General features: G+C 33.0%; 2 protein-coding genes across 2 annotated transcripts in view; one reads left to right on the forward strand and one right to left on the reverse strand.

The window, feature by feature from the left end:
• Positions 1-10,427, reverse strand: part of LOC134244951 (trafficking protein particle complex subunit 13-like) — a 48,884-nt gene extending 38,457 nt beyond the window's left edge. Inside the window, exon 1 of the mRNA XM_062727211.1 lies at positions 10,290-10,427. Within this exon, the coding sequence (XP_062583195.1) occupies positions 10,290-10,401 (112 nt within the window). The 5' untranslated portion in view covers positions 10,402-10,427. The remainder of the gene's footprint in view (positions 1-10,289) is intronic.
• A 150-nt stretch (positions 10,428-10,577) lies between these two features.
• LOC134244871 (cytochrome c oxidase assembly factor 7-like) lies at positions 10,578-15,387 on the forward strand. The gene is made up of 3 exons (XM_062727115.1): positions 10,578-10,743; positions 11,977-12,132; positions 14,909-15,387. The coding sequence occupies exons 1-3, from the start codon at positions 10,629-10,631 to the stop codon at positions 15,340-15,342; spliced, it is 705 nt and encodes a 234-aa protein (XP_062583099.1). The 5' UTR covers positions 10,578-10,628; the 3' UTR covers positions 15,343-15,387.
• The last annotated feature ends 1,100 nt before the right edge of the window (positions 15,388-16,487 follow it).

The raw sequence follows: 16,487 nt of genomic DNA on the forward strand, positions 1-16,487 counted from the left end.
CAATTAATTTTAAACAGAAACAAGAGGCCCATGGGCCACATCGCTCACCTGAGCACTGTGGCTAGGAAAAAGTAGAAATTGGTTTATTATTTAATAATTTAAATCCAAAAGTAGTCCCAATACCAATCCTGGCTTTGCTATTCTTGATAAGATGATTTTTAAAGAATTTTCCTGTATATGTCTATGAAAAACTTTGGTCGGCCATTGTGGCCCCGCCCTACCCCCGGGGTCATGATTTGAACAAACTTGAATCTACACTACCTGAGGATGCTTCCATATAAATATGACCAATTATGGCTTTGTGATTCTTGAGAAGAAGATTTTTAAAGAATTTTCCTATATATTTCTATGTAAAACTTTGGTCGGCCATTGTCGCCCCACCCTACCACTGGGGGTCATGATTTGAACAAACTTGAATCTACACTACCTGAGGATGCTTCCATATAAATATGATCAATTATAGCTTTGTTATTCTTGAGAAGAAGATTTTTAAAGAATTTTCCTATATATTTCTATGTAAAACTTTGGTCGGCCATTGTGGCCCCGCCCTACCCCCAGGGGTCATGATTTGAACAAAATTGAATCTACACTACCTGAGGATGCTTTTATATAAATATGATCAATTATGGCTTTGTGATTCTTGAGAAGAAGATTTTTAAAGAATTTTCCTATATATTTCTATGTTAAACTTTGGTCGGCCATTGTGGCCCCGCCCTACCCCCTGGGTCATGATTTGAACAAACTTGAATCTACACTACCTGAGGATGCTTCCATATAAATATGACCAATTATGGCTTTGTGATTCTTGAGAAGATGATTTTTAAAGAATTTTCCTATATATTTCTATGTAAAACTTTGGTCGGCAATTGTGGCCCCGCCCTACCCCCGGGGGTCATGATTTGAACAAACTTGAATCTACACTACCTGAGGATGTTTTCCCATAAGTTTCATCTTTCTTGGCTCAGTGGTTCTTGAGAAGAAGATCTTTAAAACATACCATCAAATTTTCATTAATTCCAAATTATCTCCCCTTGAATGAGGGCCTGGCCCTTCATTTGAACAAACTTGAATCCCCTTCACCCAAGGATGCTTTGTGGCAAGTTTGGTTGAAATTGGCCCAGCGGTTCTTGAGAAGAAGTCGAAAATGTGAAAAGTTTACAACGACGACGACGACAACGACGAAGACGACAGACAACGGACAAATTGTGATCAGAAAAGCTCACTTGAGCCTTTGGCTCAGGTGAGCTAAAAAATCACATGGATATCAAAATGCTTTGACCAAAACATTAAATGAAATCAATCTCTTGCAATTCCTTTTATATAAATAAAAATTTGAAATTGTCATGACTAAAACCATTAGATTTATTATGTCATACCGTAAATCTAGAAATTTCTATGTCAATATTATTTTGTGAATCTGGGTCAAAAGGCTGTTGATTAATATTTGCAATTAAAATTTTGAGAATTGTCATGATGATGATCAATCGATTAGCTTGCATTATAATTTTATGCATAAACGCCTTGGGCATTTATACATTTATATTTACATCCACTGAATACTTTCTCCTTTATTTCTTAAGAAAACCATTGCATTAATCACTGCATGAACTACTTTAGGCATGTCGCCTTACAGATTTCTTGATCAGTGGCTGTTCCATCAGTGAAACGTATAAAGACGTTCACATCATTAATACAATAATTACTCTTTTTAATCCTACTTTAAATGATTATTTTATTAGATATAAATATAAACAATAAAATGTCTTTCTTTGTTTGTTATTACTGGAATGAACAGTCGCAGCTATTGCAGAAAAAAATTTACATAACCCGCATAAGCGGGTTATGTATTTTTACTGCAACAGCTGCTTCCATTAATTCCAGTAATAACAAACAAAGAAAGCATTTTATTGTTTAAATCACGCAAGCCACTTGATTGACCATATCATGCAATTAAAAAAATTAGACAGTTATTCCTTAAATATTTCCATGATTGAAAAATTGAAAATGAAAACTGAGTTATATAAAAGTCCCATGTTGTTGGACAGACCAATGTGGAAAGCACAGAAAGATGGACCTCCAAATATCCTTCCTTTATTTTGAACTTCTGCATTAAATTAGATATTATGATGAACACTGTTCAAGTTATCATTTCATATTTGAGATATATTCTGGAATTCATACAAACAAACAGACAGACAAAGCAATTTGCACACTGTAGATCACAAATTTTTCGTGACACCTTTTTTTTTGTGAGATAGTCATGGACTCTTTACTAGCGAGACATAATTTTCACGAATTCTTGTTTTTCCTCTATGTAATCGTAAGGAATACTTTTGTTTTAAACGTGAGAATGAAATTTTCGCTGGCTCATTCTCTCACTTAATTACACGAAAATAAAGTTCTTTGAATAAAAAGTGATTTACAGTAATTCATTTCAAAATTAGCTTGTTAGCATTGATAAAAAATATGTTGAATGGATAAGTAATTGTTATAACTCTGCCCCATTTTATGCAGGGCCCTATTTATAATTTTTTAAATTAAAAATTTAATTAGGTTTGACAGTAGTTTTATTGTCTTGACAATATATTTTTTGCACATCTTAGTCAAAAACCTTTGCCTATATGCTGTTAAATCACTGTGTACTTAGTTAAAAAAATGTTCCCTTGCCATTTATTCCTCTAAAAGCAAGGATTAACTTCCTTCAAGAATACTATTTAGTATACCATAAATCGGCTTTTTATCCTTTTTCAAGAAGCATTCACACAGCAAAGAATGACAAAATATTGCTTTTAAGAAGTGTGTAAGTGGTCTACCACAATTTCTGAAAGACAATTCAGACTGAAATTTCAGATACAGCAGAAATGTAGAGATGGTGTTTCCCAATTTCAGAAATTATTGCAAATCTCAAATCTAATTGATACTTTTTTGCCATCTTAACTTTAAGTTGACATCTTTTTGATAAATGCAATATGTATCACAAAGACTAAAAAATTTATGCTACACTGGTATGTACTGATTGCAAGATGGAGCTAACCAAAATGAAAGTTTTAACATTAAAGTAAATCATATAATATAGGAAAAATTATCAAATATCAAACACATTTTTCAGGGAAGGTGAATAATAGCACCATTTATCCATTTTCTGCATGAATATGCAAGATACATCTATTCTAGGAAAATTTTATAGATGTCCATTAAAAAAAAATGTGCGTTTTCATTACCGTATAATCCCTATTTATTGCCCCTACCCCTATAAACGCCCCCTATATAGGTGAAAGTCTTTTTCAATTGTCAAGGTATAAGGATCCCTGTAAAGTGAATTATTAAATCATCTCCTTGTCTATTCTCTAAATTCTTGATGGAAAAATGAATCATAAAGTTAGCATAATTTTGGTGGATTATCTTAACTTAAAGGAAAGTTAGACAATCTTTCAGTGGTTTTCTTGATTAATTTTTTTTTCAAAAGATTTCTTGAGGTTAAAATATGACATTAAATGTTGTAATGAGAATACCAAAATAACCACTCCTTTTTGCAATTTCCTAAGCACCTGGGACAGTTAATAGGGATTATACAGTACTTGTGCAGTATAATTTTATTTTTTCTTAAATTCTTCAGTTGTTATGAATTAACATACCGGTAATGTAAAACATGTGACATAATTGCAAGCTACCATAGTATTATTTTCAATTTCAAGTTGATAAACACTGGTATGTTTTAAAAGAAATGATAGTAATTTTAAGAGTTATTGTTCCTCACAGGCTGAGGAGTGGATATCCTTAATATAAATCTAATTTCTTGAAGGTTCCTTACAAAGAGACAGACAAACATGAGTAAAGAGTGGAGACGAGAGACTCTTCTTCAAATCAGTGGTGGATATAAAACTCTTCCTGTGCTCCAAGGCAGCTAGGAACTAGCCTATAATTAGCTTCACATACACAGGCAGTTCATTCAGCTCGTGGAATATGAATATGATTCAACTGCTATCTGAAATTGATTTTGTGTCAATTTCATTTAGCTCTGTCATAGCATGATATTAATAGAATATAAATCACAGAGACAATTGTAAAAGATCCATCTACTGACAATTGTACTAGGAACAATTGTGTTTCTCCAATTGAGTAAATAACATGCAAGTTTGAAAGCTCCATTGAATAATGTTTAATACTGGCAAGATTTTCCCCATATCTTTCAAGCTATTTTCTGATTTTCTTTCAAGAAAAAGAATTTGGAAAATTTAGTACTAGAGGACTGTTCTATTGGTAGCTGTATAAAAAATATAGTTGAAAAAATTCCTCATCATTTGCTAAATTCTCTTTTACCATAATGTTTTGATGAGACAAACAGTAGAAGTAGGCACAAAATTGTAGACATCATTGCTATAGTTTTTGGGGAACAAAGACAGGTACCCTTTTTATAGTTATTTTTAATGGGTGGGAGGTTCCCATAAGTTACACAGCTGCATGCTCATTCCTCACTGTGAAATGCTGAGACTGGTTCTTTGGATGGAACCATATAAACCAAGGTCCTTTGTTGCTTGAATTGGTGCTGGCAAGAAAAGATCTTACACTGCCCAAATGGTCATGATTGGCGAGTATATGAAGAAATTTGCAGTCCTCCATCGGCAAGTGGTGGCATCTCCGTATGAGTGAAAAATTCTCAAGAGGGATGTTAAACACACAAATAAAATCATTCCTCAAATATTTGATAAGCAATATTTGATGACAATTCATCATCATGTAAAAATATAGGACAAGATTTAAACTTTAAAAATACAAGCATGAAGAAAAACCATTATTAGTTCTGAAGATGATGTCACTATTTTGCTTACTAGCTTTGACATTATGATGTATCACAGATCATGTCAATTCAGACCTTTGCAAACTTTGGAAATATAAATTGTCAGGAAGAGCTACAATTCCAAAATGTGCACAATATATACAACATGCAACTGAAACCTAATACACAAATTTTCCTTGGCATAAAAATTTCTATTTATTTTAAGAAATCAATGTTTGACTATAATATTAAGATTCATGGATGGAATAAACACACTATAGTCAGCTATCATTAAGGGCAGTGGCATGCGTAGATCGATATCAATTATTGCAGTGGTGAGCAGTTTTCGTCAATAACTGGCTTCATCATAGCAGGCTCTCCAGTGGATGTTGGCCATTCCAAGAGGTCCATGAGAGACATAAGTACTAGTGGGAGGGCTAGTTTGGACCGTAATTAGGAAGTCTAAACACTTGCTACCAAATCAGGCCCTGACCCACAAGTCAGTAACTGAAATTATAGACAAATCAGAGTATGGAGGTCACATCTCAAAAATGGCTCCAAAGTAGTGGTACAGTTGCTTGAAACAATTCATAAAAAGCTATCAGGTGTTCTTTCTTGAAAGATTAAGTATGAGGCCATCCTTAAAAAATTGTTTGTTTGGAATTGCCGCCTGAAGGGTTTCAGCCACAGGAGGGAGGGAAATTATTAATTTTTTTTTTATTGAAGATAAATTTTAAATTTTTGATAAAAATCTCAGTAAACAGTAAATACATTATCTGACTTTAAAAAAAGTATCTACCATCAACAAAAACACCTAATTTTTACATATATCTGACACTATATTTCAGTGTTTTGTATGATGTATGTGATACATGTAATGGGCAAAAAAAATTGATTAAATAAAAAAAAATCTTCCTGCTTTTGGTCAATAAAACTTTTTCAGGAGGGGGCATTTCAATGAGGTAGGTGGCAATTCCAAACAAACTGTAATTTTATTTTGGCCTGACTTTGAATTTTATATGAAGACATTTTGTCTAAATATGCTGTCCTTTACACAGGTGCCTGAGGACAGGACCCCCCCCCCCCTTTCGATATAGACCTCTGGGCATTTTTGACTTTTTTCTCATGAATACATTTTCATTGACATATTTGTGATAAGATTTATACCATCAAATCGAAATATTACCTAAAACAAACGTTCTATAAAATCTGCCCTACATTCTATAAATAAAAATCATTATATATAGAGAGTGGGGTAGAAATTTTTATAAAATGTTAGTTTAGGCAAATTTTCTGAACTGATAGGATAGATTTTATCACAAATGTGTCATCCATATATAATTTGTGTGAAAAAAGTCTTACAGGTCAGGTTGTCTATATTTGGGGAGGGGGGGGGGGGGGGTCCTGTCCTCAAGCACCTGTGGTCCTTTATACTATTTTGATTTATAATGAAGGCACTTAAGTTATTCAGATTTATTTACTCAAAATCTTTTAGTTCAATCTTTTGGATTTCTACACATTTAATTTTACTGAAATTTTCGAAACTAAACACTTTCAGATGGAACAACAATCTCCAAGCTTATAACAGAATAATATAAAAGTGTCTTCTCCAAGTGGAACAAAAGTTTCCTTGCACCAAGAGACATGCCGTTGATTAAACTGTGAATATTGGGGACTAGTAGTTTCTGATTTTAGAACTTGTCAAACGACAGTCAAACCTTGTTAACTCAACAAGATGGGACCAAGAAAATACTTCAAGATAATTCAAGGATTTGAGAAATCCAGGGTAAAACACTGGGACATTCAAATCACTTTGACATATCCATGGTATTTGAGATGTCAGTGCTCAAGATACCAAAGTTCAACTGTAAATTGCTATCATTTTTGAGTTAAAATTAGAGAGAAAAAACCATGTCAACAAAACATATTATATCATACATGTACTGTAGACATACTTTACTCCGCATGGGATTTATTTACACTATGTAAGCCGTTACAATTTTTCAAGGGAAAAGCATACTTAATGTCAAAGCATACTTAATTAAAGTGCATTTAAGCCATAATGTTGCAATAAAAGAAATCTGCATAGTTTTCAACCAGTTGATTGAAAAGAAATTGCGATCTTGTGGAATTATGCCTCCATGGAGAAAAGTACTTTCACAGTATTCAAATCCCTCGTCTTTTGATACTGCTATTAAATATCTAAATCCGCAAAATCTAAGACAACACAATTTTAATAGTTATTTTTGAAAAACAAATACATGTGAAAAGAATTTTTCAAGCTAAGGAGGTAAGTTGATCACTGCACAGTCTGTATTTAAAATAATTAAGATGAAACTAAAATTATGTAAAAAAAAAATATATATCAACACTGTAAAAAGTTTAACATTGCACCATCTTTGGAATAAAAGGTTATGGAGGAAATTAAATACCACAGCAGTAAATTTATTTTATGTTCTGTAGAAAAAGCATTCAATCTCCTGTGCAAAAAATTACAGCATCAAAGCCTTTCCTATCAAATGTCTCAATACCATTCCAATTCCTGGGAGATTCCTGTACATTACAGTGCTATTTCTTTCCTTTGAAAACCCATCTCTGATACAGACTATGTTTCGAGCAACTATGAGAAATCAATGAAAAGCCAATACAGGCGAAAAATGAAGAATTGAAGAAATGCTCTGATTTGAGGTACTGCAAATCATTTAACGCACCCAGTGTATTTGAACTATTGATTAAGTGTCTCTTGATGGGCAAATGATGGATGCCATGTTGGAAAACATTAATAAATTGGCCAAAAGGGACCAACATTGAGAATAGATATGGGAAAGTGAGATTTAGACCGTTAGTCCCTATCCAGTTCTCAGCGAATTAGCACGCAAGGACCAGGAGATACACTGCTTCATTCTCAACATCAACATAAGCAAAAAGATTCCAAGAAAATGAGGAGACAAATTAAAATTGCCCCTTTGGCACACTCCACATATGATCATAATGGCTACAAGTAGCACTAGCTATCATATTACATGTTCATGAATTTGCTACAATAAAAAAATTGTTGGTTTAGCTGCATAATCCCAGATGACAACTTAAATGACCATTACTTTTTTAATTTCAAATAATCTTGTGTTTTCTTTGTCTTTGGAAATTAAAGGGTATATTTACTTGAGTCTACTTACCGCTGGGGTAATTTTTTACTTGAGTTTGTCTCTGATTTACAACAGCTAGTGGAATAGTTCTGTTCAAGAGAATCAGACAACTAGCACCTAATTCATTAATGGTTAACTAAACTGCTATGATCTTGAATGTATTAAAAAAAAAGGTCATGGAAAAAAGGAAAAGCATTTTTTTTTTGGAACTCTGAGAAAGGTCAAATCAGTATAATGTATCATCATTAATGGCTTTATATACAAGAGGCATAGAGAGTATCAATCAAAGAGAGGAAATCCAGTTTTACATTTTTTTTTCATCGAGTGAAATATTCTTGTTCTTGCTATCTTGTTTGCAGATTTTAAAATATTCCATCATGATTTCTTTCTTTCTATTTACATTTAATTCCTGGCATTAAATTGTTTACATTTGTGTAATATATGTGCTTGTTGTGTTAAAGAGAAGAACATTAATTGCCATAACAGTTGCCCCTCACTGTATTGGAAGAACAGTGACATAGATAAAAAATAACACATATGTATGTTGTCAAAAGAAACTCACATACAGACTGACTGTAATAATTTGATCATTCAACATTGTTATATAGAAATATCCTCTTCATTACTCAGTCTCATTTAGGAAACTTATATGTAGTCCTCTTTAGGTGCATGTTGAGCAAAAGCATGATATTACATGTATATATATCAATTCTGACCCCATTTACTGTTTTAATGCTGATTTGATGCACAAATAAGTTTATAGCTATAAGTCACAACTGGAATTTACAGTTTAAAAATTATTTAATATGCTTGTTAAATAAAAAAAAAATATACCAGTTAATCTGAATAAAAATACTGAAATTCAGCACTTGGACTATGCCAGAAATTGACTGATTTTTTATTATATTCTATGAATGAAACAAAACTGATCAGCAGTGTCCACTAGGTTTATTTCAATTGCTAAATCAAGCTGTAATTGAGTGTAAATATACAGAAATGATTGATGAATTATAAAGCCCTATTTTAAAGTGACAGCTAGTCCAAATATCCTTAATTATGGTGAATCTCAGTCAATTTTGCCAAAAAAATGCTACAATTAATAGTCACCCCTCCAAGGGCTTTGCAGGTTTATTGCTGCACCTTCAACTGCTTGACACAGTCTCAGGATGACTACATTACATCTGACACTGGCAAAGCTTAAAGATAGCTCACTAGCTAGATAGCATGATCATGAGTTCCACATATCATAAAATGTGTTACAAAATGGTGGATCAAGTTTAAAGTGGATTAAGGGTTTCTTTACATATATTCAATTCAGAAAGTAAACTGCATTCACCCTAGCAGTTGGCGTTTTGGCATATAAATGCAAATTATAGAGAGTGGTGCCACAACGCCTGGCCAAAGAGAAAATTTTGACTTTGCACATTGATCCTGTAGAAGTTCAGGCTTTACGGACTGAGGATATCGGCCTGGATAGCTCAGTGGTTAGAGCACCTGACTAGTAATACAGGGGTCCCTGGTTCGATTTCCACGGTCCAGCCATATGTTTTCTTCATGCATTTCTCCTTTCCTACTACATTTGGTGGCCAGTGTGGGGGGCTTTGTTCAGGTTACAGTGTATGTGTAAATTAGTAATGCAAATTATCGAAGAGAGGAGGGAGCGGTGTCACGTGGATAAGCCTGATAGCTCAGCAGAGAAATTTTCAGCCATATGTTTTCTTTGCACATACAATCCAAATTAATTTTTTTGCAGTAAGTTCTAGACCAACAATGCATTGCTTGTTAAGCAACACTCTCACAAGAATAACAAGAAAAGTTCAATTGATATATTGCAGATAAATAAATAGAAATTAAATATTCTTCATAAAAATTAATTCAGCAATATCATGTTTCGATTTGGAAACACAACTTACATTAAACTTCATGTCATTTGAGAGTACAAACACACCAAATGTTTCATGCAGTTTAAAGAGACAAGTCTAAATACAGTTTATAAACAGTACACTGAAAAGGTATCTGCACTTGCCCTGTCACACCATCAACTTATTATACTGGACATCATTTAAAGGTAAAAACCACATTGGGTGATTTTTATATTTTAATCTAATTTTACCTTAAATATACATTGTAAACGATTAATTCATGGCAATACATAAACCAAAAATGAATACCTCTTTAAGAGTATAATCGCTGAATCTAAATCAAATTCTAAAAAAAAAACAGAAAGAGCAGACGAATTCTAGTAAACCATCGATTTGACTTGAAGAAGTGTGGTTGATTGCGATGTATGGTTTTCACTAGTAAAATATACGTATTACATCCAATATATTCTGCACTGACAGAATGAAAGTAGCTAAACAATTTACCTTTTAGGGCTAAGAGGTGTTCCTTTTCTTTCGTGCCTTCCATGATTGGCTGCGGTGTTGATAACTCGTACAATTTCTCAGTTTGGTAAAGGGTAATTCTAGGGACCCACATCAAAAAAGGAAAGTTTTAAATAGCTCTGATATAATTTTCATTTTACCTGTAAGATAAAAATATTAAAACTATATTTAAATGCATACAGTGAGTAAATTAATATTATAATTTTAAAAAATTGGTACCGAATATTTTATGTTTTAATTACTAAATATTGAAAAACCGGAAATAATTTGGTAAACCGAGTTGAAAACGTGGACCGTGCCGGTGTATTTGTTTATGCAATCATGTCTCGAGGAAACTCGGAGTATGACCTGAGAGATGCTAATCAAGTGAAAGAATATCTCCAGAACGTCCTTATTGAATACCAGTATAGTTGTTTTAAGGAGGAAGATCCAACCGGTATGGTCTTTTCATCAATCATCAGCTTTCATCTACATTTTTCTATCCTACCTTAATCTACATCTGAACTTTTCACTTTACCAACATTTGAATTATTGTAGAATATACAATGAAATACAATGTACAATTGCAGTAGATTGCATTAAAAACTTAAAAACTGCATATAAATAAGTGCTTTAAGTATCAAGCCATTCTGATAGCTAAATAAAACATTATAGATATTTAAACAGAGCTGTCAAGCTATATAACCTAACCAAGGGGTTGTGCTGGACCTATTAAAATATTTGATATTGAAAAGGGGTTAATAAGATGAAGGCAACTGCTTATAATGAGAATCTTTGTCAGTTCTGTAATGGGAGAGGAGAAAAACACTGAGACTTGAGACAATCATAGCAAAATCTAAGACCGTCTAAAGTCCCTGTGTAGAAAAATGGAACAGACGAGACCAGAATTAAAACCCAGGCCCACTGAATCTTTGGTCAGGTGCTCTACCAGTTACCAACTGAGCTACTGGCAATTGAATCTGTCTGACCGCATTCTTTAAAGGTCTTTGGCCATCAAATAAACCTGACCCAGACTCTTCCCTGGAAGTCTTTCATCATTTCCAGGGCATGGCAATCACCAAATGTAACAGCAAATTAAAGTGAAAAATGCAGCAGACTAGACCAGTGCAACCATGACAAAAGTCCAGTGGTTTTAAATAAATATGTTAGAAAATTGTAGTTGAGATTTAAAATATAATTATTTCTTTACACTGTGGGTTTCAATCCTACCATGATATATGAAGACCAGTCCTTCAGATGAGACTGTATAAACTGAAATCTCATGTCACAGTAGGTGCTGGATCCTAGCATCCCTGCCCAATGGCCTTGAGTGTCAGGTGTATATAGGTCTAAAACTTGCATTTGCAGCTCTCTCAATACATGTATGTATGAGTAAAAAAAAACTCTCCAAAGAGATTTTTTATAAAAGAAAGAAACAAACCTGTCAACTGTCATTCATTTATTTCAGAAAAAATTTCAGAAATAAGAATGAGTAACTGTTGTAGTAGAAACTTAAAGTTTTTGAAATATGTTATTGATAAATTGATCCATTCATTGGATTGAGTGTCAAACTTGTGAAAGAGAGTGACATTCTTGAGTACCACCTAAACACTACAGTATACTAATATATTATTAAATTTTATATGTCTGATAATATATAATAGATAGATCTTTATTTTATCTGCTTAAGGTTGCCATCGGCTGGGGTACTTCCATGGTTATGTAGACAAGGATAAAGAAGATGCTAAGGAGAAGGCCAAACAGATATTCAAAATGAACTGCGAAAAATACAAGTTTGGTCAAAGCTGTGATTCTCTGGCTGGTATGATACTGCATGATAAAAAATGTGAGTGTATATTTTGATCAAATGTACAACAAAACTTGCTTAGGTATATTCTTGATACCAATACAATTAAGAGCCTTTAATGTGCTTAGAGATAGTTAAGGTGGGTCCGTACTTTCAAATTTTTCTGTCAAACTGATCATTTTTTAACTTGAATACCTTGAATAACTCATGAACTAACTAATTATATAAAAACACCCATAAAAGACATATATTTGCAGGTTAATTTTCATACAACATGTCTCAGAATACATACCTCTAAAAATTCAACAGCCAAAATTAAACATAAAGAAGTGTGATATCATATTTTATTAAGCTATGCACCAAATCACACTAAGTTTATATTAAAGCTTGTGGAAACAAAAAACATTCATTTGCCAGGAGAGTATTTGAAATTTTTCCTGGAAAACATTAACAAATTGATGTTCAATTTGTCCACATCTTTCAGATTAAAATCTCAAAATATCTTTATTTTTAATAATTCTCAAAATCTAAACTGTTTACATGCCATTTTGTCTTTAAAATTAGTAAGAATATTACTCACCGTCAATAGAAACGCAACACCTTAATTTTAGGGTGAAAATTATATACAGGTTATAACTATGTACCAAAAAAGTTAGGACATCTTTTACTTTGTCAGATCAGTTATTTAATGGTTGAATGAATTTCTTTCCATTACCGGAATTTGCTTTTTAGCCCTTTCAACAGAATTCAAAATTTTCCATTTTTGATAAAATTTTAACAATATTTTGGGTTTCCAAGGTTTTGAAACTGTTAATCATAAGTATTGTACTAAAAGGCCGGGAAAAAATCCTTCTTTCTTTACCAGATGTGATGCCAATATTTCCTCAAAATGACTGATAGCAAGAAGGGGGGATGTTTTAAGAGTTATGTGTTACCTTCTAAAGTTTAATGATAACATTAAAAATGAATATATTTTAATAGGTAAAAAGTAAATTTACAAAAAATCAATGCTCCATTTAAACATTAAATGTTATTTTTAGATCTTAGAAAGAAACAATTACCCAGTAAATCTTAAAACATCCCCCTTTCCGACCATTTAATGAAAACGTGCTAGTCCGCCATATACAACAAATGCAGCCCGATTTCTACCATGCATTAAGTTTATTACTGTCTTAATCTGAGCGAAATTAATATTCTTGGACATTTTTAAATACATAATTTTCAGATATTGCGGTCGAATTTTCTCTAACCTGGCGTAGTGTAGCAACTTTTGGACATCCGGTCAAGAAACTGACATTTATGCTATTGAAACACATGAGCCTGATGAGTTGTAATATAGTGTACATTTGCATCTGCAGCTCTTTTTTCTTTATTTTGAGAATTTCCAGAATTAGCAATGAAAATCAGTCATTTTGAGAAAATATAGCCATCACATCCGGTAAAGAAAGAAGGATTTTTTCACGGCCTTTTAGTACAATACTTATGATTAACAGCTACAAAACCTTGAAAACCGAAAATATTGTTTAAAATTTCATTCAAAATGGAAAATTTTGAATTCTGTTAAAAGGGCTAAAAAGCAACTTCCGGTAATGGAAAGAAATTCATTCAACCGTTAAATAACTGATCTGACAAAGTAAAAGATGTCCTAACTTTTTTGGTACATAGTTATAACCTGTATATAATTTTCACCCTAAAATTAAGGTGATACGTTTCTATTGACGGTGAGTATATATCTAAGGTTAACAAAAACACAAACTTTATTATGATTGACCGGAAAAATTTAACAAAAGAGCCCTTTGAACATGTATACCCCCATTTTTGGAATATCAAGTTTTTTAATTATTTTTTACAAAATTTAAAACGAAAGTGAAATTTTTAAAAATGATATAGGCCTAAATTTAATTCGATAAAAAAGTGATAATAAGAATTCTGTATTGGTGTGTAAAAGTAAATCGGATCCGTGAAAGTATGGACCTTCCTTAACTATTTTCAGGAACTAAATACAGGTGCCTCAGGAATTTTATATGAAGTCTACTGTACACTTCATTTGTCTATGTTTGAGCAAGACTTATGTTCAAGATTCCTATATCAAAGTAGTGAAAAGCAAATTGTTAAATTTGGGTTACTCCCCTCTTGTTTCCTATTGATCTGGGTGCAGTGTCTTGCCTGTCCATCTTTTAACAAAAAAAGCTTTATATTATGAAAACCTAAGTTCTAAGTAATGGCTAAGTGTAAGATTAACTTCAAGGTCTAGAACATGAGATAAAGATCATAGAACATAATTTTGGTAAAGTTTTGGTCACAGGTAATACATTGTTGTGAATACTTACATAAAAAAAATCAATATCCCTGTACAAAAGCTACTGCTAAGATTACTACGGATAGCTTTTTTGAAAGTAGGTCAAACTTGGAGGAAGACAAACCTCAAAAATTGGAATACTTTTGGAAGGGTTTTATCACAGTTTAATGCACATTTAAAGTGTAAAAACATTATCTTTTGAAGTCCAAAATATATTTTGAAAAGTAACATTTTTCTGCTTAGTAGATCAAACTTCAAGGACAAGGTAGGTTAAGGGTAAACATTTATTACACTGTACATGTGTAATAGTACACTGGGGAAAAGCCTCGACACAGGATAACATGCACATACAAAATGTGAAAGCTCTATCTTCTCTTATTCAGAGACATTTTCAAAAGCAGAGCACATTTTATTAAATCCCAAAAGAAAAGGGATGTTTAGAATGAAATATCATGAAACCAGTTCAGATTTGTTTTCTTCTGTAATTTAATTAATGTCATTTGGCTTTTTTTGCAGATTTGACAGAAAAAGCGGACAGAGATGATATCATAAAATATTTCAAATTGGCCTGTGATAATCATTATTATACAGCATGTAAAAATTTGGGCGTTCTGATGCTAGACAAAAATGAAATGTGGAAAGACTATCATGACACAAAGAAAGGGAGAGAACTCCTTCACATGGCATGTGAGAAGAAAAATGTGGACAGCTGTTACATTCTCCAAAGACTCTATAGTAAGAAATCTCCCGAAAAAACATTGGAATATGCATTAAAAGGTTGTGAGTTAGATGATGGAAAATCTTGCGTCACAGCTTATCAGTTATACCTCAAAGGCTTTGGAGTAGAGAGAAACACTGAGTTGGCCAACTTTTATAAAGAGAGAGCCAGTTACATACAGAGACATCATATAGCTACAAAACCAGATGAATCTGTAAGAGTGACTATGTGATGAAGCCTAAAATTTAGAAATCAAATTAAAAAGAAAGAAATCAAGGCATTGTCTTAATTACTTTATAATATGATACATGAGGAAGGCTATAAAAACTAGAACTGTCCAAACGGGACAAAATACCCCCCGCTGGGTTTTTCAGAAGTGCTAAATCATGAATAAATATGGATCTAAGAGAAGAGAGAAATGCTAAAACATTTTTAGTGCAAATGTAATTGCTCATTATATTTTTTATAAATGAAACGAAGGCGCAGCCTAATAAAAAAATAGACTTAATATACGGACCAGACACAAATTATGAACTTTTTCTGTCAGTGACCTTGAACTTGCATAAATGACCTTGGTTCAAAGTCATGACACAACCTCAGGTCATAAGCAATGTTTGTGTGAAGTAGTAGATTCAAGTTTTTCATAATAAAAAAAAGATGGACCGGACACAAATTATAAAATTTTTCTTCCAGTGACCTTTAACTTCCCCAAATGACCTTGACCCAAGGTCATGACACATCCTTAGGTCAGGAGGAATCTTTGTGTGAAATTAGAACCTACCAAGTTTATCCATTAGAAAGATATCAACCAGACACGAATTATGAAATTTTTCTTCCAGTGACCTTGAACTTCCCCAAATGACCTTGGTTCAAGGTCGTGACACACTTCTAGGTCAGGAGGAATCTATGTGTGAAATTAGAACCTTCCAAGATTATTGATAAGAAAGATATGGACCAGACACAAATTATGAAATTTTTCTTCCAGTGACCTTGAACTTCCCCAAATGACCTTGGGTAATGGTCGTGACACACCCTTAGGTCATAAGCAATCTTTGTGTGAAATTAGAACCTACCAAGTTTATCCATAAGAAAGATATGGACCGGATACGAATTATGAATTTTTTCTTCCAGTGACCTTGAAGTTCCCCAAATGACCTTGGGTCAAGGTCATGACACACCCTTAGGTCATGGGCAATCTTTGTGTGGAGTAGTAGATTCTAATGTTCCTCCGAAAGAAAGATATGGACCGGACACGTTTGCACAGACAGACGAACAGCTAGACAGACGGACGAACGGACAGACCCAAATTAATATCCCACACTTTTCAAGCGGGGGACAATAAAAACACTATCAAGCAGCATATTCATTTAGCTCTTC

This window comes from Saccostrea cucullata, unplaced genomic scaffold (genome assembly GCF_032062105.1).
Source record: "Saccostrea cucullata isolate Sc308-1 unplaced genomic scaffold, CSIRO_AGI_Scuc_v1 ctg589, whole genome shotgun sequence".
Classification (NCBI taxonomy): Eukaryota; Metazoa; Mollusca; class Bivalvia; order Ostreida; family Ostreidae; genus Saccostrea; species Saccostrea cuccullata.

Bases quoted from the DNA above. Each gene is read 5' to 3' on its own strand.
- LOC134244871 (XM_062727115.1), top strand. From the start codon at position 10,629: ATGTCTCGAGGAAACTCGGAGTATGACCTGAGAGATGCTAATCAAGTG. The intron at 10,744-11,976 runs GTATGGTCTTTT...TATCTGCTTAAG, and splicing joins TAAGGAGGAAGATCCAACCG to GTTGCCATCGGCTGGGGTAC. The intron at 12,133-14,908 runs GTGAGTGTATAT...CTTTTTTTGCAG, and splicing joins GATACTGCATGATAAAAAAT to ATTTGACAGAAAAAGCGGAC.